General features: G+C 38.8%; 3 protein-coding genes across 3 annotated transcripts; 2 read left to right on the top strand and 1 right to left on the bottom strand.

The window, feature by feature from the left end:
- The first annotated feature begins 237 nt into the window (after positions 1-237).
- On the top strand, positions 238-1,884 carry LOC127804005 (chalcone synthase-like). Its single transcript, XM_052340705.1, has one exon. The coding sequence runs from the start codon at positions 350-352 to the stop codon at positions 1,508-1,510; it is 1,161 nt and encodes a 386-aa protein (XP_052196665.1). The 5' UTR covers positions 238-349; the 3' UTR covers positions 1,511-1,884.
- Positions 1,885-4,219: 2,335 nt separating this feature from the next.
- On the bottom strand, positions 4,220-5,605 carry LOC127803996 (chalcone synthase 3-like). Its single transcript, XM_052340693.1, has one exon. The coding sequence runs from the start codon at positions 5,526-5,528 to the stop codon at positions 4,347-4,349; it is 1,182 nt and encodes a 393-aa protein (XP_052196653.1). The 5' UTR covers positions 5,529-5,605; the 3' UTR covers positions 4,220-4,346.
- Positions 5,606-24,229: 18,624 nt separating this feature from the next.
- On the top strand, positions 24,230-25,775 carry LOC127788061 (chalcone synthase 3-like). The gene has a single exon (XM_052316184.1). The coding sequence runs from the start codon at positions 24,323-24,325 to the stop codon at positions 25,481-25,483; it is 1,161 nt and encodes a 386-aa protein (XP_052172144.1). The 5' UTR covers positions 24,230-24,322; the 3' UTR covers positions 25,484-25,775.
- Positions 25,776-26,460: the final 685 nt, after the last annotated feature.

Below are 26,460 nucleotides of genomic sequence, written 5' to 3'. Positions count from 1 at the left end.
AAAAATTACCACGTTTTGAAAAGCGAGACTCTCGAATTCTTATTCAAACATGCATGGTGGATTTTTAAATAGTCAACAAATGTGTGTTTATTAAACTATACATATATTGCTTTAATACACTATGAGGATTATAATAATATCCCACGAGAAGGCCGAGTCCAACATGCTTCATCATATGTAAAATAGAGCGTCACCCCCTCAGGCGAGTACTGGAGAGGTGTTGTATAAATAGAGCATCAATGGCCATTCGGCTCTCCCATCCATCATCACTGCAAATTCCACCTTAATTTTCTTTATTTTTCATCCAAGTTCATTAACCAATCCTCACACCCCAACCGCACAGGCAGTGATGGAGCAAATAGCCAAGCACCCCATCCGCACAGGTAGCGCCATGATCCTCGGTATTGGCACCGCGAATCCGGAGAACTATGTGTACCAGGCCGACTACCCTGATTTCTACTTCAGGGTCACCAAGAGCGAACACATGCCCGATCTCAAAGAGAAGATGAAGCGCATTTGTGAGAAGACCTGCATCAAAAAGCGTCACATGTATCTCACCGAGGAGATGCTTGAAGGGATGCCCAATCTATGCGCCTGTTTGGCTCCGTCTATGGACATCCGTCAAGAGATATTAGTGGAGGAAATTCCAAAACTGGCCAAAGAAGCGGCTCTCAAGGCAATTGAAGACTGGGGACAACCACTCTCTAAGATTACTCACGTGGTCTTTGGCACAACCTCTGGTCTTGATATGCCTGGTGCTGATCTGCGGCTTGTGGAGCTCCTTGGTCTCGACCATTCCGTCCAACGATACATGCTCGGCCACCAGGCTTGTGCTGGTGGTGGCTGCATTCTCCGACTAGCCAAAGATATTGCCGAGAATAACCCCGGTGCAAGAGTTCTTGCTGTATGCTCTGAACTCACAGTTTGCATTTTCAGTGGCACCTGCCATACCCATTCCGATTTGCTTGTTAGCCAAGCATTATTTGGCGACGGCTCATCAGCCTTGATCGTTGGTTCAAACCCTGATAAATCCATCGAAACTCCAATTTTTGAAGTTGTTGGAGCTTATCAACATACAATTCCAAACTCTAGGGAAGCAGTCGAAATCCACTCCCGTGAAGCCGGGCTCATTGTTTACTTGGCCAGGACCTTGCCTGGCCACGTATCCAATAATATCGAGAAATGCTTGGTTGACGCTTTCACTCCACAAGGAGTTAGCGACTGGAACTCACTCTTTTGGGTGGCCCATCCGGGTGGCAGAGCTGTTTTGGACCTAATCGAATCAAAACTCGGTTTGAAGGAGGAAAAACTCTTGGCTAGTCGTCATGTGTTGAGCGAATACGGAAACATGGCAAGTGCTTGCGTATTTTTTGTTCTAGATGAGATGAGAAAACGATCGCTAAAAGAAGGAAAGGCTACCACTGGGGAAGGATGCGAATACGGTGTGTTGTGTGGATTTGGACCAGGATTAACTATTGAGACAGTTGCTCTGCGTAGTGTTGCCATCTAATCTAGCTTGCTTATGGAGAGCCTGGTTACAGGTTTCTTACACATATACAGTAACGTAATTAAAGTTGTATTCTTTCATTTGCATTCTTGTATTTCTCCAATTAATTCCTCCGGTCCGTTTCACTGCTTGGATTGGGGGAGCAAATTTGGATGTGTGAGTGTCCAGTGGGAAGGATTTTTATGGGTTAGTGTGTGTACAACATTCTCCCAACCAAAAGATGTAAGAGAGTATTTTTGAAAGTAACAAAAATGAAAGAGTTTAAGTTGTATTTAGGTTTTTATTGTTCTTTAAAATTGAGTTGTTATAAATGATGATGTAAATATTTATATTGGCTTCTATTGCTTAATAAAAAGATATAATGAGTTCTATTTGAATTTATCTACATTTATATAAATATATGTGTATATGTGAGAAAAAAAATATAAAAAAATTTTTGAATCGTTTCAATTGAGATAGTTGCCTTGCGCAACATTGCGCCATAGAATCCCTCAACTAAAGTGGGTTGTGGCATCTTGCTTGATATTGATGTGATTTTAAATAATCTTTTAGTGTAAGGTTGTAACATCTTGCATTGAGTAATATGAAAGATCGGAATAACTTATTTTGATGGGTCTATGTGAATTTTTTAAACTTCTCAAACTTAAGTACGCTTAATCTGAGAATTTTTTGCCTATATTCAACCCAAAAGATATCCAACTGGTATTGTTTCTTTCCTTACTTATCCTCGATATATATTGTATTTTTCTAGGCTCATAAGGTATTTTAAAGATTGCGACCTTATAAGGTGTAACCCAATTTATTTATATACAAAAGTTATCATTTATATTTATTAATGTATGAAACAAGTTTATTGAAATAAATGTTAAACAAAGATACTTTCATAGCAGACATAGATCAATGCCAAGTTTGCAATGCTAAAATCAATTGTTGCTCCTTTTTCGGCAAAACTAGTTATTTTCACAATTGTGTTGGCTGTGACATTTATGGGTCACAGACACACTTCCACCACAATCTAATGGTTGTCTAAATTTCATGGAGTCTTACCCACTTTTATTAGGAAATAGAAAGATATGATATTTATATCATGCCTTAGTTTATGGCGCAACAACAAATTCATATAATATTTAAAATTACATTTATATCCCCCCTCTCTCTATATATATACTCATATGGTTTTAGATTTTTATTTGAGGTGATCTTTGGACCTAGATTTGTGTCGGTGTTTGTGATTTAAACATTTTAGAATTTTTTAAAGTAAAGATGAAATTTCATTAACTTGATTAGAACAACACCCAACATGCCCAGCAAAAACCATATTATATATATATATATATATCTGTGTGTGTGTCTCAATCATGCCAAATAACAAATCTTCAAAGTGCAATATTCTTTTGCTGTAATTGGTTGGTTAATAAAGCCGAAAAGACTTTTCAATTATGAATGATCTCTTCATATATATATATATATATATATATATGAAAAATGATTATAAATACTTTTTTACACTAAGAGATGGAAAAAATATTTAAATTAATAAACTTTACACTTATTGTGAGATATTATTAGTCAATATCGAAGTCATCTTTAAAAATAAAAAATTATTTTTATTTAGGTATTTTTAGAGAATGCTCCCTCTAAAAAAGAAGCAAATAGTTGTTTAAAATTGAGATGTGAGCATATGTAGAAGAAAAACTAAAAGTATTATTATGACATCAATCTAATTGAAAGAAGATCTTTTTATGTGTCTTTTATATTTTATGTTTTATTATTAAGTGGAGTGTAATAAATAAAATTGATGATAATCCCACTCGCCTTCTTATAAATTACTAAGAACAAGTTTAGGGCATCGGGTGGTTGTGCCCAGGGATCCCTATTGGGGGCTTGGCAAGACACAATTTATTGAAAATGACACCTATATATATGCATAACTTTCATTGGAAATCCTTAATTACTTTTTTGAGTTAAATTTCTAATTTGAACAAAAATTCTTAATTTGCAGCAATTAGTAACCAAAGAATAATGGTTTTCTTTTTTGGTCTTCACATGATTTGGTATTTGGCGGATCAATCTACCTTTCCAGTCTCTCCTACTTTGCATTTTGTGTTTGGTTATGTTTGTGTTAGTTCTTTCTACTTGGGGCTTGTATTTTTAAACTCAAGTTGACTTTGCCTGATGATGGTGTTCTTAGCTATTTGTATTGTCTGTTATTTTATCTTAACATAATAATGCTAATCATATTTATTAAAAAAAAGTTATTAAATAATTTTTTTTTTAAATTTTAAATAATAAAAGACAAGGTCAAATAACTTATCCAAATGCAACTTAAAGAAATGCACAAGATGATGATATTCATGTTATAGCCTATCATTAATTTAGCTTATATTTGTTATTTTATTTATAAACAATTCAACTGAACTAACATTATAAATATTTTATAGTTATATTTATTATCCATGACTTAAAGACATGTTACGTTCAGACATGTCTTAAATTGATAGTTATGTGCTTAATACATGATATTTTGATTGATTTAATTAGAAAAGCTTGCAAAAGGGGCAGTTTTTATTCACTGGCTTGTACCCAAAAGGGTTGCAAATAATTGGATCATGTGCATAAATCTCATCCATTGAATTGAATCATCTGCTGATCAAAAGCCACCTGATATAAAGAAGATATCTTTCTCTATTGAAAAAAATTGTAGGCAGGTCGTTCATGAAAAGCCACAGTTACTCTGCAGACAATATTATGTTTATTTCGGCGTTACACAATGAATAAAAGATTACAACATTACTTTAATTAATCATATATAAATAGAAATGGATATAAGCACAAATAGCTAGTTGAGGGATCCGATGGAAACGCTACGCAAAGCGATCGTCTCGATAGTCAATCCTGGTCCAAATCCACACAATACCCCATATTCGCATCCTTCTCCAGTGGTAACTTTTTCTTCATTGAACGACCGCTTTCTCATCTCATCCAGAACGAAGAACACACAAGCACTTGCCATGTTTCCGTATTCGCTCAGCACGTGTCGACTGGCCAAGAGCTTCTCTTTCTTCAAATTGAGTTTTGATTCAATCAGATCTAGAACTGCCCGACCACCAGGATGGGCCACCCAGAAAAGTGAATTCCAGTCATTGATCCCATGCGGAGTGAAAGCATCAACCAAACACTTTTCGATGTTGTTTGATACGTGGCCAGGCAAGGTCTTGGCTAAGTTAACAATGAGGCCGGCTTCGCGAGAGTGGATTTCAACTGCTTCCCTTGAGTTGGGAATGGTATGCTGAAATGCTCCCACAACTTCAAAAATGGGACGTTCCATTGATCTATTGGGATTAGATCCGACAATCAAAGCCGATGCCCCATCGCCAAATAGTGCTTGGCTGACGAGCAAATCAGAATGGGTATGACAAGTGCCACTAAAGATGCAAACGGTGAGCTCGGAGCAAACGGCAAGGACCCTTGCACCGGGGTTATTCTCGGCGATGTCTTTGGCTAGGCGAAGGATGCAACCCCCACCCGCACAAGCTTGGTGGCAGAGCATGTATCGTTGCACAGAATGGTCAAGGTTAAGGAGCTCCACAAGACGCAAATCGGCACCAGGCATATCGAGACCAGAGGTGGTGCCAAACACCACGTGAGTAATCATGGAAAGCGGTTGCCCCCAATCATTGATTGCCTTGAGTGCGGCTTCTTTGGCTAGCTTTGGAATTTCCTCGACTAGGATCTCTTGACGAGTATCCATAGATGGAGCCAAACAGGCGCACAAGTTAGGCATCCCCTCAAGCATCTCTTCGGTGAGATACATGTGACGCTTTTTGATGCATGTCTTTTCGCAGATGCGCTTCATCTTCTCTTTGAGATCCGGCAAGTGCTCGTTCTTAGTGACCCTAAAATAGAAGTCGGGATAGTCGGCCTGATAAACGTAGTTGGGCGGATTTGCAGTGCCAATGCCGAGGATCATGGCTCTGCGACTGTCGCTATGGCGCTGCTGGGCTATTTCAATTTGCTCCATCGATCACAGCCTTGCTTAATTCCTGCTCTAATAGTATTGATGAATTGCAAGGATGGATGGATGGATGAGAGAGTTGGGTTGCTTTGATCCTATTTATAGCATACAACTTCTACTACTCCTAGCCCAGTCGCCGGCTGGACTTGGCCGTCGAGGAAATTACCATGAACCACGATGCCTTCTGGACTTGGCCGTCACGTTGGATAATATATTATATAATATATAATGTTATAATCCACCCCCACCACAGACAACACATACATACTATATATAGCATTATTATTAGTTTAATATACACACATTTTGACTGCTTGAATCCACTGTGCATCTTTGAGTGGGTCGTGTGGCTGCTTAAATTGACCTTGTGGTTTTGAAAAAGTTCACTGCCATACTTCCGTTAAGTAATGGATAAAATATTCATATTATGCGAATTACTTATTCTAACAATATATGCATATATATATATTTGTGAAAGAAACTGTATATACACCACTTCACTTCATATCCGTACAAGAAGTCTATTCACACTTGAAAGACGAACGCATAAATACTACTGAAATTAGAAACAACAGCTTAGCTGTTAGGTTAGGGGCCTTAGCCCTGCGGCCCTGCCCCAACCAAATTCCACCCCCTGCCGCACCCTCCTTTTAACAAGTTGCTACATATGGCTGTATCTCAAGCACTCCCCCAATTCCATCAAGATGGAAGAATTTACTTCGTTGAATTTGTAATTTTGTATGAAAATAAATCATAAGATCAAACAAAACATTGAGAATCATAAGTTATAAGTGCGATTAATCAATAATTGTATTAGATATATCTATTTTTAACACATTGAGAATCTAATGTTTGTTCTCATCATTTATTCACAAATTAAATGGAGTTTACTTGATATAATTATTTTTCAATGAGATTTAAATTCAAAGAGTTATCCAAAAAAAAAAAAAACAATAATTCAATGCTTGATTAATTGTTCATCATGTAGAAGAAAACCATTATTTTAGTGATGCCACTGTTCCTATTGTACACTGGAAGAATGCATGTTTGACGTGGTCTCTCTCAAGAATAAATAATAACTAATTGCTCTTAATTGTTTTGAGATCTTGAGCAGCATCTTATAATTAATTGTAAATGATATTATTTCTGTTAAGGATACATCTTCAATTTCATGATTCAATCTTATGCGCTCGAGTTAAAGAACTTAGACAAGTAAGAATATATTTGAAAGATTATCCAAGAGGGCTGAATTGAGTGTTTTTTAAATTTTTATAAATAATGAAAATATTTTGAGAAAAATAATATATATAGTAAAGTTATTTGAAGAGAATAATTTTCTTACACTACAAATAGATATAACAGCGGAGGGAACAAATATGGATAAGTATGCAACATACAAGATCTTCATATATTAAAACGATTTAATTTTTTTTTATATATTTGATAAGTTTATATATATGAAAATATTAATATGAAGATGCATGTACTTAAGAAATATAAGAGACATTTTTGAAAAAAAAAAAAATCAGTTTGAAACATATAAAATAAGGGTGTGTTTGGTTGGAAAAATATGAAAAAGGAAAATATTTTTCTATTCCACAGAAAACAATTCTCACCTCCCCTAGTTGCAATTTTTTATAGAAAAATAGTCAAAACATGCTTTAATGTGTTGTTCCATAAAAAAAATTTATGAAAAATGTTAAACAATCAAACATGTAAGTATGAAAAAAAATTTATTAATGTGACATTTTTTATGAAAAATAATTACAATCAAACACATCCTAAATGTATTTAGGTACGTTGAGAAATGACTATATATTTAGATAGCTTCAAAAGGTCCTTTTATATATGTAATGAAGACTAATGTTTGAAAAGTATGTAATGCATATTATGAAAACTGAAACATAATCCTTTATAGAGAGGATTTCTTATAAGTGCTTAGAATAGGATAAAAGATATGTTTTATGAAAACTGAATGCAATTTGGAGAAGAATGTATACAAATAAAAAGAAGCTCTTTATATATAAATGAAAATTGAATCTGAAAAGATTTTAAGATAATTTCAATCAAGAAAAACATTTGAATGACAATTAATGAATAATGCTATAAGAGCTAGATTATGCCTAAAACATTTGCATGATAGATAAAGAAAAATGTTGTAAGAAAATGAAAAGCAAGTAATATGAACACAACACATTTAGAGTGGTTCGGCCAATATGTCTAGTTCATTACCTTATCTACTTACTAAGAATTTGAAACATCCATTAATGATAATAATTTTTATAGGTCCAACTATAATCTCCACTTTTAATGGGTTAAATAGAACCCTCGCTTTTATAGGGTTTAACTGTAATATCCCAAAAAAAAATAATAATAATAATAATAATAAAAGTGTAAACTAAATTTACTGAAAGTTAATTAATTTAAATTAATTAATTTGTTAAAATTTTGTGGCTGTGCGCGTGTGCGTAGGGGTTAAGCAAAGTGGCCACTTTTCTGTCAAATGAAAACAGAGAAGAACAGTGAGCAGAGGGTGAGATGGAGAGATCGGCCGAGGGAGAGATTGAGGGGGAGAGATCGAGACCGAGAGAGTGAGAAAGAGAGATCGATCGAGGGAGGGAGAAGGAGATGGCGACCATGGGAGGCTGGCCGAGCTTTGCTCGGCCATGGCAGCGACGAGGAGCAGCTGCGGCTTGAAGAAACCGCAGCCATGGGCGACGGAGCAGCAACGGGCCGCGGTGGCGCGCGCGGTCGTGGGTGGCGGCGCCAGCAGCGAGGTGGCCAGCGAAGTCGCTGGCAGGGGGCGGCGATGGTTGGTGGGGTTGGGCAGCGACGGTGGCCGCTGGTGCAGGCGAGGAAGAAGGCGCATGGAAGAGGAAGAAAGGAAGAAGAAGAAGAAGAAGAAGAAGAAGAAGAAGAAGAAGAAGAGGAAGAAAGAAGGAAGGAAGAAGAAGAAGAAAGGAAGAAGGAATGGAGAAGAAGAAGGAAATAAGAAGAGAAGAAGAAGGAGAAGAATGGTGCGCATGAGCAGGGGCGTGGAGAAGAAGAAGAAGAAAAAGAAGAAGAGGAGAAGAGAAAAGAAAAGAAAAAAGAAAGAACAGGAAAAAATAGAAAATGGGGCGATTTTGAGATTTTGTCGGCAAGGGAAGTGATCAGGTACGTGGGTAAAAATTAGTCGAAGCATGTCATGTTTAAATTATAAATTTTACGCGATTAAAATTAATTAATTTGGGTCCCGGTTGTATTATTTGCTAGGAAATGATTTAATTTGCCTCGGGAGCTTAAGAGAGGTCGGAATCAGCTAGTTTCAGGCAAGTTCCTAATGCTTTCCTCGTATTCTTTAATTCCCGTGAAAAACCCTATGATTTCTCATATTTTATACCCTCCCTTCGTTTGTTTCGGCTCGTTTATTAATTATGGATTTTGAGTCGTTAATTTAAATTTAATTTATTAAGCTGGCTTCGAGGATTTTATTAACAAGATTTAATTTAAAATAAATATGAGACTCGTTGAGATATTAATTGCGGTGCGCTTACGTGGGATTTTAGACGGTTAAATTATTTATATTACACAGTAGATTTATTTAATTAAAGTTACGATTTTATTTATTGTCAGCGAGCATTTTACTTCGCAGCGGGTGTGCAAGAAAAGCAAGAAACGACCGTGTAAAGGCAAGTTCTTAACCATCTCTTCCTGATCTTTAATTCCCGTGGAAGATCCTGTGATTTCCTGTATTTTATCACCTCTCTTACTTTAATTCGGCTCCTAACCTTATTTGTTAAATTATTTTTCATTTGTTCTAATTTAAATTAAATTCGAGACTTCTATAATTTTATCCGTTATGAGCCTACGGGGGTTTGTACCGCCCCCACTCCTTTTGGGAATAATGCTGAACTAGTTTGGGGACTAGGTTCCTAGACGTGAGGGTTTAATTACGATTTTATTGGATTTACTTACAGTTTTTCTCAAATTTATTTATGGTTCGGTTAGAGCTATCGAGCAGTGGGGCAAGGGTCGGTTGTTGGTGACGTTGGGGTAGACTATGGTACGGCCCTGATGTGGACCGTCGGGTGGACACCCCTAGTCACTAGCCGTTGACCGGTGCCGGGCATTGCTGACTAGCTCTGCCGGTATGTGATTTACTACATGATTAGATACATTATATTACTATTCATGATTTGATATGCACATGGGTACGGGATGCATATTGGGATATCCATTTATTGAGAATGCTTGGACACGAACATTCTAGTTTGGTTAGGTTGCATCCAGCGCGAGCATATGCATGGCGTGTGGTTTACTATGTGGGCGGAGCATGGCCTGATGCCTGGATGTATGGGCGCCTTGTATCACGTTGATGCTCACTACGCCATTGCATTTCTATGTGCATTACATGGATACTGGTAGTATTTAGTTCTCGGACGGGAGTATCGTTCCGAGGGAGCCTATGGCTCGGTTGTCGAGAGTACCGACGGATACAGGTGACGGGAGTACTGGCCTGGGACAGCGCGCGCAGGTTTGTGGAGATATTTGTTGCCTTTCAGGGCAGTGGCAGGTTGGTATGGGACTTGGGTGCCATGTGTCTTGTGTGGGCCCCAAGGACCGGTATGTGCTATTATTTTGTTATGATATTGAGCTGTTGTGTTGTAGCGTCTCATGGCTTGTGTGTACCTGGGGATTTATTCTAGGGTGAGACTTCTGGTTTTGTGTAGCCTTATGCCTTTTCTTCCTTATGCTTGCTGAGTCTCTCGACTCACCTTGCTTTCCATCATTCCAGGTAGTGGCGGCGTTGGCCATAGCAAGGGAGTCAGCTTTAACGGCAGAGTCGATGTGGTGTACAGGCAGTCTCGTCAATCCCTATCCACTCTGATGTCTAGGTAGAATTTACTCTATTATTTCGTACTGTGCCAGGTCTTTTCTCGAGTCTTGTGTATGTCGGCACAGGAGTTTGTGTTTATTTGTTTATCCTGTGACCGCTGTGTTAGCGGGGTACCCATAGTGCATGCATGTCTTGAGCTTTGCTTCCACTGTTCTTATTTTTTGTGTATGCATGCCGGGGTGGTCTTTGTCTGGTGTCTCATTCTTTTCTCCTCCCGTAGGCACTCCCGTTCGGGTAGTCCGGGTGGCTGGGATATCCGGGCGGGGGTGCTTACATTAACAGTAACATTCACTTTTACAGGTTAAGTAGAAACCTATACTTTTACAAGATAAGTAAAAATCTCCACTTTTAGGGGGTGTTTGTTAATCAAGATAAGAAGGAGAAAATGTCAAATCTAAAAAGCATTCCGAATTTTTGGTCTTTCCAACGTGTTTGTTAAACTTATCTGACTATTTCCCGAAAAAGCCTCACATAACCTCTTATCTCTCATTTTCAAGATAAATTTATTCGACCTTCCCCCTCAAATAAATTTATATGTCTCTTTCAAGATAAGACTCAATTACTTATCTGCCCCTTGTCAGATAATTAATGTCATTTAATGTATTTTAAAGATTTAAATTTATTAAAAAATTTATTTATTTAACTAATATAATTAATATTATTTAATATATTTTAAAATTATTATATATTTTAACAATTTTTAAAATTTAAATGACATTATTCATTTCATTGACTTTTAAAATTTAAATTTCTCTCACTATATATATTTTATTAACTAATATAATTCCTATCATCAATTTTTAAATTATTTTATTTAATTTTATATTTTATTATCTATTATGAAAATATGTTTTGGCTATTTTTAATTATCTAGGCGGAATTATTGTAATTCTAACAATTATTATTTATACTTTTCAACTCTTTTTAAATTTATTTTTGAACATGAATTTAGAAAATAAAATATTATTTTTAATTTTAATCTTAATTTTTTTGACAATTCATATTAATTATAAAATACTATTTTAATCATAAATTTAGTAATAGGGATATTTTGGTAAAAAAAACCTTTATCTTGTTGCTTATCATATGTATTAACAAATATATGAAAAGAAAAAGTACAGTTACCAATGGATTCTAAAAAATTTAACAAACAGTCTGATAGAAATCTTGAAATGCTTCTCGGCCTTATCTTAATCATTCTATATCTTGATCCGGAAAGCATCCCAATCTTATCTTGATACCACCTTATCTTGCTCATTTTAACAAACGCCCCCTTAACGAGTTAAGTAAAAACCATTAAATAAGACTTTTTAATAATAGACTCAACCACAACCACTACTTTGCCTCTCAAGGTACAGGTATAACTTTTACAAATTTATACAAAATATGTGTAAAGATTTCTCAAGAAAAAAATACAAGTTATACAAAGATATCACTTTTCTCTTAGACAAAAAAAAGTTCGAAAAAATAAATAAATAAAGCACTCAACTCTCTTATACAATCTGATTTAGAAGATATACAATTGATCTTGCTAGATAATAGCTTGGAAGTGAAAAAGATTAAGAATGAAGAACGATCACTTCAAGTATTGGCCTGAAATAAGATAGCCAGCTGAGTTTGGAACAACACCAGCAGCTTTCATTAGTCTTCAAACAACAGCTTCGTCTCTTGCTACTCTTAGCCTTTTATAAAAGCTTGAGATTCTATAGATTTCACATAGAAACCTGCACACACTCACAACTTCTTTGATTTGACCACTGACAATCAAATTCGATAGAATCATATCCAATTTATATAAATAAGCATCCAATTTATATAAATAAGCATTAAGCATACTTACATAAGTATTGTCGACGTTTGATTTCGGCCGACCGTGATTCGTTTTGGGCCGCGGTGAGTCAATCCAAAAATACCGAGAAGGAAGGAAGAAAAGCCCTCCCCCCAAAGTTCCAAGCGTGTACACCAGAATCTTTTACGTGGTTCGGCCAGAACGATGCCTAGTCCACGGCCGCCATCCGATTATTCTCCCAGAGTGGCGGTATCTGATTATATTTTTCTTGTCCTCCTTGCCCCTCATGGTCTCTTTGATTTCCATTTATCTTGAGGGGCTTTTACAATCTAGATAATATATAAAAATACAGTGTTTGTATAATGGGGGACAAACAGTTCTTACCCCCTTCGCAAGACCGGGAGTGGGATCCTCATTACGAGGGGCATGGGCTGTTACAGATAAAGTGATCGGACCCTACCTCTGACTTCTCAGCAGCTTTGCCACTCATGCGAGCTGGAGGTTTTAGGCGAGCGACCTGGATGGTCCAGCGATCTGGAGGATATTTTAGGAGCTCGTTAGTCGATTGCTCCGAGCTCGTTGGGGGATTACCGGGAGCTCGCCATATGCTCGCTTTACGAGTTCCGGATCTTTGGTGGGGGCTGGACCTTCCTTGACGAGGTCGTCCGGGCCTTCTTGGCCTTGGGTGATTGGGCCGGTCTATCGGACCGAGTCTGGCCCATGCGGGGTGATGCGGGAAATACATATAACATAAGCCCCCCAGTTCGCGGCACGATCTTCGTGCTGGGAACTGACGCGTGCCAGCTGTTCTTCCATCCCTCCGACTTCTGTCCAATCACCTTAAGTCTCGTCGTTCCACGCAGCACGCTTTGTCGGCAGCGCATTTAATGCGCGCCCCCTCCCCATTTCTGCGCATGATTACACTCGTGGGACCCACAAGCTGTTGTGCGGCCGCTGGATGCGGAGCATGTGATAAGTCGTCATTCGATCCGACGGTTGGGCTGGACCAGGCCGTCAGTATAAATAGTGGGGAGTGTCCACCCGCTTCTTCTTTCACGCTATTTTGAAACTCCCTCAAACCTTTGCCTCCCTGCTTTCTCTTTCCTCTCTCGAGGCCTCCGTTATCGCCGTGCTTTCAGACGTCTGCCGTTCTCGTCCGGTGCTTGGTACGAGTCCCCATTCAGTCGTCAAGCGCAGCTTTTAGGTAAGTTTGTCGTGACTTTCTTCTTCTTCTTGTGAGGCCGTCCACCGTTGGTTAGCCGTCGGTGGTTTCTCTGGCTTCGTCGATCGATGTCGTTCTCATTTTTGGAGAAACGGCACGATTCGGTTTGTTGTTTGCTGGGCCTTTGGGTCCAATGACCTTAGGATTAGCTTTTCATGGAACACCGGGCTTGCGGCTGCAGCCCCTCCGCCCTAGGCGGTACCCTTTTTGCGAAGCGCTCGGCCTGGAAAACCTAGGGGACGTTTTAGGGTTTTTCTTCTAGTTTCTTGAGGTCTGGTTCGCGACTTGCGACCTGACTGTTCTCTCTTTTCCTTTGTAGATGTCCGACCAACACCGTGGAAATTCAGGTCAAAAGCGCTGCAATTATATCGTAGGAGAAAACGACACTTCGAGCTCCGAAGATTGTCTCATTATGGAGGGCCAAAATCTTGGGGGTGCGAGCTCGGGGTGCAGGGAGGTCGCCGTCCCGACCTCTCGGGAACCGAGCTGAAGGTTCAAGATCAGATCGCTGGTGGGAGTGCTGATCTTGCGGTCTTCAAGAGATTCTCGTCCAAGTCCAAGCTTCACGAGGTGATGACTTGTGCTCAGGAGTTTCGTCTCCCCAAGACCTGCCGAATATACATCCCTGCATCGAGCTCCCATGCAGCCTACCCGCCAGCCAATTTCATAGCTATTAGCCCCCAACACCTCGAGTCTGGCTTTAGGTTCCCAATAGCTCCGTACCTTATCGCCCTCTTGAACGACGTCAAGCTCGCCCTCTTCCAACTAACACCGAATTCGTATGCCCAACTTACTTCTTTGGCCGTTTTATTCCTTATAAACAAACTTCCTCTCCCTTCGCCAAAACTGATAAGATTTTTATTTTCTTTCAAAAATGCCAAGGACGGGCTGTATTACCTGGCGGCTCGTCCTTCTCCGTACAAGGCCGCCCTTCCTCAGGGTAAAGCAAAGGGGAAGTCCAACGTGGGCGATTACAAGTCCAGTTGGTTCTTCGTGTCTTGCCCTTCCCTTTCTCTACTTAGGAATTATAGCTTCGCACTGACCCCTGGTAAGAGAATATGAGCTCTCATAAATCTTTCCTTTGTTCCGAGAGTGCTTGTTTTAACTTGCTCATGCTTTGATGCAGATTTTGGGGGGAAGAAACCGATTTTATCGGCCGAGGAGACTGATATCCTTGGCAAACTTGTGGCTGCGGAGTCGAGCTCGGAGATTCTTGAACTTTCGGACGAGCTACTTCGCGAATACGAGCTCGCCCCTCCTCTTGGCACCGAGACTATCGAGGGAGATCATTTCAGGGACTTGGGTGCGGAGATTCTCCCTTCCAGCTTACAGCTCGCTGAGACGAACAGTTCAAGAGGGGAAGCTGACCAAGACGATAATATGGTTGATCTCGAGCTCCTCCAACCGAAGCGTCATAGGGCGAGGTCGAGCACTACGTCCTCCATAACCCCGAGCTATAGCTCGCGGGATGGCAGGTCGGAGCAGCCGCAGCCGCAATCACGCCCTCAGCAGCAGCAAACCCAACAGTCGCGGGGGGGGCAGCAGGAGCAGCGGCAAAGAACACTGCCCCGTCAGCCCCAACAGTCAAAGCAAGCTCATCTGCAGCTGGGGCATCGGCCCCCTGCCTCCCGAGACCATGGTTCGAGTGGAGCCCGTGGGAAGGAGGTCGCAGTGGAGGTTCGAGACGCTCCTGCTGCCAGCTCGAAACGGAGATCGGACCAGCTGCAACAGGGGGAGGATATCAGGGCCAAACGGGTCAGGATCCGTGAGAAGGAACTCGCCGTGGAGGCCCTGCCAGGAGGGGTCTTTGTTGGTCCCCTCCTGGATTCCGTGCCCGATTTCCTGGGTCCGAACTCGAAGCCCCTCGACGACCCGAAGTTAAAGGGAATCCCCCTTTGTGATTTTGTCGCCCGTCACAGCCTGGTGGTAAGTAGGAATTCTTCGTACCTTGGTTTCTTAACCTACTTTTTTAATGAGCTAACATTTCTTCTTTTGCAGACTTCTCTTGCTGCCGTGAAGCTCCAAGCTCAGTACAAAGATTTTGAGGAGCAGCTTCAGTCGGTGAGCATGTCCCGTCAGGCCAAAATTGCAAAGCTTGAGGACGAGAAGAACGCCCAAAAGGCCGAAATAACGAAGCTCTCGGACGAGAAGAGAGATCTCCAGGTCGAGCTTCTTGCCACTCAAAAGGAGGTGGAGGGTTGCTTGACGCGTCTGAGGATGGAGATCCAGAAGAATAAAGATCTCGACGAGGAGCTTCGCAGGTCGAAGAACATGTGGGAGCAAGCCAACTCCGGGCTCACCGGCGAGCTAAATGGAGCGAAGGCGGAGTTGCGGAGGGCTGAGGAGCGACTCAAATCAACCGAGGCAGAGCTTAGGGCGGCGAAGGAGGAGCGGACACGGGCGGATGATCGTGCCGTCCGATGCGAGGAGCTTGCCAAGAGGACCATAGACGATATAAGGGCGGAGGTCGGAGAGCGGATGGACGCGGCTCGTAGGGAGACCAGATCCGACACCTGCTCGGCATTTCTGTACACCCTTTGGGTGAACCATCCTGAGATGGATTTCTCCTTCTTCGGTGCGCAGGCTGTCGAGGAGGTGGCTCGGTATGCTGCCGAGGCCGCGGAGGATGCTGATGATGCCAGTCCCCTTGACTCGTTTTTGGTCGCAGCGCAAGCTCCTCAGGTCGGGGCCGAGCTATCCGGGGTCGCCGCGGCTCAGCCTGGTGAGACTGCCAAGGAGCCTCCTGTGGAGGTTGCCGAGGTTTGCCCAGCCGGGACTGTCGAGGTCGATCTCCAGCCGACCATACCTACTGAAGCTCGCCCTGTCGAGGTTGATTCTGCAGAACCGAACGCCCCTCTTAGCTAGGATTCCCACATGTTTTTTTTTTTTTTTTTTTTTTTTTTTTGTAATGTGAGCTTCATCTCATAATAAAAATTGGCATTTTGTGCACGTTGCCTCAGATTTCTTCGCGAATTCAAGTTATCTCTGACGAGGTTTTGGCATGACGATTCTTGAATCATGACTTGAAAGTAACTTCTTCATGGTATAACTTGAAAATTTCTTCAACAAAGCTCCCGTATTTTTGAAAGGTCCACTGATAAGGAACTTTTGAGTATGTAACTTGATAATAAACTGTTCGAACATAGGTCCAGGTAGATCCGGAGTTTTATCAGCTCGTAGACTAACGCTCTTTAACTAGCTCGTTGATGATAGTTGTAATAATCAGCGCGAACACTCATACTTAGGCAATTTCCAGGAAACCCCGTTCGGCATATTTTGACGAAATAACGAGAGCCTTCCCGAGATATATGTAAAGTCGGATGGCCTTGTAATCTTGTCTAACATGTGGTGGCTGAGAAGCTCGTTATAGGGCGTTTGCCTGATAGGTCGCAAATGCTTTATTTTTAGCCAAGTTAAGACAGACCTCAGCTGATAGGGTCCAATACGCAAAGTTTGCTAGGGTATGAGATTATGCCATGGCCTCGGCCGGCATGTTGAGGCTTTAATAAGTTTTCAATAAATTGGGAGCGAACACTCAGGTAGGTCGCAGACCATGGCTTTAAGCCAAGATAGGAGGACCCCAGCTAGTGAAAGCGCAGCCTGTACCACCAAGTTATATGTTCAGGCGGGTCATAGAGTGACCCCAGCTAACACACCATGGCTTGTTATTTCGTTTGACTTGTACAGCCGGGATATGTGTCCAGGTAGGTCGCATTACGTCCTCAGCTAACACCCAGTGGCTTCTACAAGTTTTATTTGAACTGAGAGGGAACACCCAGGTAGGTCGCAGACCATGGCTTTAAGCCAAGATAAAAGGACCTCGGCTAGCGAACCCAAGCTCGGGGTTACTTGTGGAAGTGGTTGCTCAGTAGGTTCCAAACCATGACATAAAGTCAAGATGATTGGTTCTCAGCTCGCAAACCACGACCTGAGGGAGGGACCAAGGTGAATGCTCGGTTAAGCCGTTGACCGTAGCGCCGCGGCTAGGTTATTTAGGCCTCAGCTCGCAAACCATGGCTTCTCGGCCCCTCGTTACGGGGGCATTCAATCGAATACCAATAAGAATAAAGTGCAATGAAAGTTCATAAATTCTGACCAGAATCATGAAAGTCATTCGTAATGAAAAAGACGGAGCATAGGCAAGAACGATTACATTTATCTGAAGTAAGGACGAAGGTGTTCTGCGTTCCAAGCTCGTGGGAGAGGGAGACCGTCCATGTTTGCCAGATGATATGCTCCGTTATTCAAATTTTCTTTGATGATAAATGGACCTTCCCAGTTAGGACCTAAGGTGCCATCGCTTGCCGCCCGTGCTCCTGGCAGTACTAGGCGTAGTACCGGATCTTCGACGTTGTAACGTCGGATTCGGACCTTCCTGTTATAGTATCGTGCCACTCTTTGTTGATAAATGGCGATCCTCACGCGAGCTACATCTCTTGATTCCTCGAGCAGGTCCAGATTAGCCGCCAGTAAAACATAAAATTCTGTCGCTAAATTTTTTAGCGACAGACTTAGTGACTGGTACCTTTCCATAGCTAAAAAGGGCATCACTGAAATTTAGCGACGAGTATTTTTTATTGACGGAATCAGCGACGGAGGTTGTACCCGTTGCTGATTAGCAACGGAATTAGCGACGAGGTTGACCCGTCGCTAAATTTGAATTATTTTATTTAATTTTTTTTTATTTTTTAGCGATGGAGTTGATATCGTCACTAAATTTTAATTTTTTTATTTATTTTTATTTTTATTTTTTAGCGACGGGTGTGAGAGCTCGTCACTAAATTTAAAATTTTTTTATTTAATTTTTTTATTTTTTAGCGATGAGGTTGACCCGTCGCTAATTTTGTCGCTAAATTCAACCTCAAATTTCAAAATTCAACGCGCGCCAAACCTCACGACCTACCCTATGTGCGCCACGTGGCTGCGCCTCTGCTTGCCACGTGGCAACGCTAGGATATTACTCCCCCAATTATTATTCTCAAGCTTTTTATCGGATTCAAACCCCCAACCTCTCATAACCAAGTTTTGCGCGCGAGTCAACCGATCTGGAAGTCTTCTTTTTTATTGTTATACATAAAATATATTTATAGTATTCTCTTCCAAATATTTCAGAATTATATTTATACACCAAAATTTCTTAAACTTATTTAATAATATTAATTTTAATATTAATGTTAGAAAAGGGAAATGAATATTAATTTTAATTTTATTTCATTATTAATTCAAATAAAAATTTATTAATTATTATATTAGCAGTGAAAAATTATGTTTTTATTTTAATTTTAATTTTTAATATATTTAAAAATTATTAATTTAATTTTTACTAATATTAATGTTAGTAAAAATTATTATGATATGTTTAAATGTAAAATTTTTAATTTTTACTTAATTTTTTTTATTTTTTTAGCAACGGGGCGCTATATTTTGATTTTTTTTATTTATTTATTTTTATTTTTTAGTGACAAGAGCACCCATTGCTAAATTTAAATTTTTTGATTAAATTTTATTTTTTTTATTTTTTATTTTTTATTTTTTAGCGACAGGGTTGACCCGTTGCTAAATTTTAATTTTTTTATTTATTTTTTTTATTTTTAGCGACGGGTAATAATCAATTATAGATAATCCTCACTCGAGTAAGGTAAAGTTATTACTCAACTGACTCATAAATCACAGGGACTTTGCATTAAGCACTCGATTACTTGGTTAGGCTTATTCGACTAAAATAAACAAATACGAGAGTACAAATAATTGATACTCGATTAAGATTATGCCTAGAGACTTAACCATATTCTATCTAATCTTTACTCGATGAGAAACACACAGATAATCAATTATAAAAAAAAAAAAAACATTAGTTGGTTGAGAGAAAAATATACTTGACTTTAGGAGATATTTGGACTTTTTGAAAACAGAAAGATACTCGATTAAAAACATCATTACTCGATTGATTTTTGAAATTCAAAAAGTTCTTATAAAATACTCAAGTAGAAAATCTTAATAGTCAATTGAAAGAAATTTCGTTAAAGCATATAATCGACTAATTTTGAAAATTACATAGAATAATACTCAATTAAAAATATGCTCAGATTTTAGTTTCTATGGAGATACTTAAATACCATACTCAACCAAGCTTAAGGAAAGCATAAAGTTTTGCAAAATATGCTCAAGTAAATTTTTATGAAACACATGATTGAATATACTTGAATTTAATTATTAAAAAATATACCGAATAGTACTTGATTGATAAAACTATTTTTGATTGAAGGCAGGTGAAGAATATTTAAAAGAATGTTTGAATATTTTGCCTTCAAAAGTTAAAAAAAATATATATATATATATATATACTTAGTTTAATAAAGACTTTTATACTTATCCGATTTTCAAAAATCTTTTATAGAGAAAGGCTTTAAAATATATATATGTATATGGAGACATGAAATTCTCCAATTTAAAGAAAAATATATTTATAAATTTCATATTCCTTTATCAATCAAAACTAATACTCATCTATTTTGAATAACATATATAAATATATGAGTACGAAGTTTTTTAATAAAATATTTTAAAAATCATCTATAAATCAAGTTTACTAAAAATATATATTTTTAAATTATTTTCTTCATAAATCAAAATATAAATTTCTCAATAATATTAATGATCAACGAGGTTAATCTATCATATTTAGTCCCCTAATCATTCAACGTTATAGTGTGCGTACTTCTTGACATGATTTAATTTTGTAGGTTTGCTCTATACTTCTTTACTAACCAATAATTGAAGAACTCTTTATAAATAATTTGTGGGTAAAATGGATCCACACGTTTTGGATCAAGAACAAGTGCCTATGGATGCTCCCACCGCCGCATTCCTACCCCTAATACTAGAGGAAACTCTTATCTGTCCAACATGTGGTCAGAGATAAGTTTGGGTGGAAGGTGAGGGACGACAATCGTGTTTTTCTATAGTACGATAAGTGGCACCCCCTTGGGATCCTTGTTCTCCTATAAATTCCCCATCGGCTCGATACCCCGATTACGGCCCGTGTTTCTGACATCATTGTAGATGGTAGGTGGGAGTGGTCATCGAACTAGACATGTCCATCTCTAGAGCTTATCCAACATCGGATGTCGAGGCCTCCTAAGGTTAGGAGTAGTGATGTGCTGGTTTGGACCCCAGCCTCAGATGGTACCTTCTCTGTTAGGTCGGTATTACATGGTTTGTTAGAACAACGGGACCAAGTACCATGGCATCGGTTGGTTTGATTTGGGTATGGAATCCCTGCGCATTCATTTATTCTATGGTTAGCAGTTAGGGAACGATTATATATTCTTGTTTGCGTTAACCTATTTTTTCCATTTCCCAATAGATGTTTTCTTTACAGGGCAAATTCTGAGAGACAGAACCATCTATTCTAGGCAGGTGGTGTCATTTTTTCGACATTCAAAGAAATTTGCATGGCCCTGGCATCGATGGGATACGGGGGTCCTTTAGGCGACGGCTCGGTGGAAAGGTAAAAATTCTTGACATGTTGCTAATCGTTTGGTCTTGCAAGCGATGGTATATTTTTTATGGTGTGAGCGCAACAATCAGTGCTAGCAAAGTTCTGAGTGATCTGCGGACTAGCTCGCACATTAAGTACAATGTGCTATGTGGGCACGATTGGTCATCGTCCCATTTCCCCATACTCTACAGAGCCGTGCACTGTAGTATTTTTGGCGTCTCCCTGTTGACCAGCACTCCTGGCTTAAGTAAACCATTCTACTTAGTAACTTGGAGAGGGAAGAACCCTTGTGTGTCTCTATAGTCAAACGGTAGATGGCCCTACTATCGGATATGACTTGATGGTGTTGGATCGCTGAGATTTGTCAATGAGTTCCTTGGAGTTGAGAGACTCTGGTGACCAAAATTGATGCTATCATTCGATCCTAGATTTTACTTTGTGCATGATGTCATGTAGAGTGGCTTTGCAGCCTTTTGTTTTTGCCTGCAAAGGTGGTCATCTACTTAGTAACTTGCAGCGGGCAGAACCCCTGTGCGTTTCCATAGTCAAATGATACGTCAGTATACTTAGTAATTTGAAGTAGGCAGAACCCCTGTGTGTCTCCATAGTAAAACGATAACTCCTATGTTTTGATGGTTGTGGCCCTGAGTGTTTGTTTCAATATGTGTTTTGGGGTCACTTAGTGACACTTACTAGTTCATTCCTCTGGTCCTAGTTTGTCACTTTGTACACATTGGCAGCTGGGTGGCTTTTCCATGCTTGCTTTTAGGTCCGCAACTTCTCTCTGGTCTTCACATTCATCTGAAAGATGTGTGTTAGAGCACCTTTGGATCTGAAGCTGATTTCATCTGGAGTTGTTCATTACTTTCCCTTTTATGTAGCTCCGTTGTTACTTCTGTTATATTTTTAGCTACAGTCTTTATTTTGATCTTGAGTGTGAACTTCACTTACGTGATCATGTAAACTGGAGTATGCCCTGATTTGTATTCTATACAGACATTTTATTTCTATCTACACATATCTCTTTTACTTAAAAAAAAATAATAATGAGTAATATTCTTTACTTAACTAATTAAATGAGATGTTCCATAAATTTGTGGTGTCTAGCCTCAAACAATTAAATGAATACACTCGATTATGACACAATTAATTTTCTCGCTCTTGATCAACACTCATGTATTCAAATGTTATCTTAGTTTTACCTAATCAATTTTTAGTATGATACTTCTATAGTTTAATATTGAGGTGGCCCACTTTACAAGAATTATATATATATTGAACAAATGTTTTGAATGATTGTAAATGAGACTACTACAAATAATTAAAAACCAAAGTAATTAACATAAAAGGATTGGTGTGTCATTTGAGGGTATAATTTCTATACAAAGAAAAGAAAAGAATATATTATCAAGCACATATATAATAATTAATAATACCAGTGTCTTTGATGCATGGGTATTTTTGACATCTTTCATATCCCAAACTCTCAACAAAATCTAAAAAAATATGTTTCGGAGCCATTTCGATAAGTTTAAATGTTTCGAAGTCATTTCAAAAATTTAAAAAAAAAAAGTGAAAATGTGTTTTCTTTAATTAAGTCTCTATCTCTACTTCAAATATTTAACCCGCAATACCAAAACACACGAACCCACACTATCGGTTTGCAACCCCCAAAAATTCTTGTTCAAATAACAACACAAACTACAATCAAATAAAAAATCAACCAACTCAAAGAAAGAAAGATATGGTTCAAAGGCCTAATTATATTCCTTTTTTAGATTTATTGTTTATTTTTTCATTATTAAATTATGATTTATGTATAATAGAACATGTGTTTATATTTGTTTCAATGAATGAAGAAACTTATGTTTATATTTGATTGAATAAATATTTTTTGTATTTTTTATATTAAAAATTATATTTATAAAAAAATCATTATACTTTTCTTATTTACACATTTTCTTACTTATTCATTTTTAATATTTAAAAAAATATTACTTCTCAAGTTTCATATTATATTTATATTCGTGTAATCTAGGTTTCCATTTAGGATTTTTTTTTTATATTTTGTTTAGAGATCAATAGAGAATTCAATTCAATAGATAAGATTTATGCACGTAATCAAATTATTTACAGCCCTTTTGGGTGCAAACCAGCGAATAAAAAATCCCACTTTGCAACCCTTTCTAATTTCTAATTTAGCCCATTATTAAAATGATCAAATATCATCAGTTCAAATATTACTATCAGTTTAATATTTAATTAGATACACATATTTTGTCAACTAATTATATTGATAAATTCTGCCATATGTTAAAAGTAGAATCAATAATAATGCAAATCTACCATGTTTCTATATCTTTGTCTCTATCTCTAATCCATACATAATAATATATATACTTGTAGACTTATTAATGCTAGTTCGGTTGTACTGCATATTAATAAAATGTCTAACACTGAATTGATGATAGGTATAAAAGATGCAAGTGTATCATTGAACAATTCATGTATTTTTTCAGTAAGATCACATGATCTTCTTACTTGTTATTTGAAATTTAAAATATTATTTAACTTATAACATAATTGTTACAAGCCTTTGAATTTAGGATGGAGCTCAAAAAATAAAATTTTTAAAATAACACTAATTGCATAGCTCTCATTTTAAGTGACAGAAGTTGAAATGACATCATTTTAAATATCTTCATACAAATGCAATTTTTAAAGGAATCTCATTTGAAATTTGTAATCCGACGTGATTTCATTACATTTTTTCTGTTTTTTTGGATTCCACCCTCTTAAAATGAAGAGTACACATAGAGAATACCTCTTTGGCATTGCTCCCTGTCATCGGAGACCATTAATTTGTCTTCTAAGAAGCATTAAGCTAACTTTTCCTAGTATCCACGGGAACACAATGCATCTAGCTAGGTAGTCATTCAGCATATGCACTTTGGCCTATGGCTTAATATTATAATCTTAATATATTTACCCAAGTTGGTGGATGTCCCACTCAAGACTTGTCTCAAAAGAATAATTAGTAATTAATTGCTCTTGCTTTTGCTACGTTCCTTCGTTAGAAAAATTACCACGTTTTGAAAAGCGAGACTCTCGAATTCTTATTCAAACATGCATGGTGGATTTTTAAATAGTCAACAAATGTGTGTTTATTAAACTATACATATATTGCTTTAATACACTATGTGGATTATAATAATATCCCACGAGAAGGCCGAGTCCAACATGCTTCATCATATGTAAAATAGAGCGTCACCCCCTCAGCCGAGTACTGGAGAGGTGTTGTATAAATAGAGCATCAATGGCCATTCGTCTCTCTCATCAATCATCACTGCAAATTCCATCTTAATTTTCTTTGATTTTTCATCCAAGTTCATTAACCGAGCAAGCAGTGATGGAGCAAATAGCCAACCACCCCAACCGCACAAGCAGTGCCATGATCCTCGGCATTGGCACCGCCAATCCGGAGAACTATGTGTACCAGGCCGACTACCCTGATTTCTACTTCAGGGTCACCAAGAGCGAACACATGCCCGATCTCAAAGAGAAAATGAAGCGCATTTGTGAGAAGACCTGCATCAAAAAGCGTCACATGTATCTCACCGAGGAGATGCTTGAAGGGATGCCCAATCTCTGCGCCTGTTTGGCTCCGTCTATGGACACCCGTCAAGAGATATTAGTGGAGGAAATTCCAAAACTGGCCAAAGAAGCAGCTCTCAAGGCAATCGAAGACTGGGGACAACCACTCTCTAAGATTACTCATGTGGTCTTTGGCACAACCTCTGGTCTTGATATGCCTGGTGCTGATCTGCGGCTTGTGGAGCTCCTTGGTCTCGACCATTCCGTCCAACGATACATGCTCGGCCACCAGGCTTGCGCTGGTGGTGGCTGCATTCTCCGACTAGCCAAAGATATTGCCGAGAATAACCCCAGTGCAAGAGTTCTTGCTGTATGCTCTGAACTCACAGTTTGCATTTTCAGTGGCACCTGCCATACCCATTCCGATTTGCTTGTTAGCCAAGCACTATTTGGCGACGGCTCATCAGCCTTGATCGTTGGTTCAAACCCTGATAAATCCGTCGAAACTCCAATTTTTGAAGTTGTGGGAGCTTATCAACATACAATTCCAAACTCTCGGGAAGCAGTCGAAATCCACTCCCGCGAAGCCGGGCTCATTGTTTATTTGGCCAGGACCTTGCCTGGCCACGTATCCAATAACATCGAGAAATGCTTGGTTGACGCTTTCACTCCCCAAGGAGTTAGCGACTGGAACTCACTCTTTTGGGTGGCCCATCCGGGTGGCAGAGCTGTTTTGGATCTAATCGAATCGAAACTCAATTTGAAGGAGGAAAAACTCTTGGCTAGTCGTCATGTGTTGAGCGAGTACGGAAACATGGCAAGTGCTTGCGTATTTTTTGTTCTAGATGAGATGAGAAAACGATCGTTGAAAGAAGGAAAGGCTACAACTGGAGAAGGATGCGAATATGGTGTGTTGTGTGGATTTGGACCAGGATTAACTATTGAGACAGTTGCTCTGCGTAGTGTTGCCATTTAATCTACCTTGCTTATGGAGAGCTTGGCTACAGGTTTCTTATATACATATATATAGTAAGGTAATTAAAGTTATATTCTTTCGATTGTATTATTGTATTTCTCAATTAATTCCTCCTATCCGTTTCACTGCTTTGATTTGGGGAGCAGTTTTGGGCCAAAGAGGCTTTGGGCTTATGTTATTTCTTTTAATGGGTGGGAGGTGTGAATTGTGTTCAGAAGAGCGACTTCAGTACTCGTACACTCATGATGTATCAACAACCGTCATTTTATTTATTTTTGCATCTGTTATGTTACTTCTCTCTCTCTCTATATATATTTATATATTTATAATATGTAATATATTCTGAGTACAACTCCATTTTCCAAAAGAGAACGACAACTCAGAAAATGTACTTTCTCAGTTGGTGATGAACAGTGGCTGCCCATCCAACTGGCGACCAAGCACTTGTTTGTGGGACAAATTGGAAAAAGTCTGGGTGACGAATGAATGGGTTGGTGTGACCACAATAATAATAAAAAAAATTAAAAAAACCTGCCCATTTTGATGGGTTGGTAACTTGGTGTGAACTATCAACCCATGTGCCATGTCAGTTGTGGCGCGGTTTTGCTTATTGAATGCTTGAATTGACCATATTATTACTATTTGTTTATTTTCATCGCCCGTGTATGTTCCGCCGGCGGCCGGCAGTCGTTTGACGCATTGTGTTTTGGAGGCTAGGCTAGCTATTCCCCGGTATAAGGCTGAAGCAATCTCACTACATTATCAAACGATAACCAACACAACAGTTGTCAAGTGGTTTAAACACTAATAATAATATTGGGCCAATTCAATCGGCCACGCATGGCAGCGTCTAAGCATTGTCGTCACATATATGCTTGGTTTTTGCTGTAATTTAAATGTTTTTAATTTCCTTGGCACTTCTCATGAAAAATTTTAGTATAATAATCCTCACATAATTGAACATTATAGTGGGTTTT

The sequence above is a fragment of the Diospyros lotus genome, chromosome 1 (assembly GCF_014633365.1).
Source record: "Diospyros lotus cultivar Yz01 chromosome 1, ASM1463336v1, whole genome shotgun sequence".
Lineage (NCBI taxonomy): Eukaryota > Viridiplantae > Streptophyta > Magnoliopsida > Ericales > Ebenaceae > Diospyros > Diospyros lotus.
Note: the sequence above shows the minus strand (reverse complement) of the source record. Positions and strands in the feature narration are given on the sequence as shown.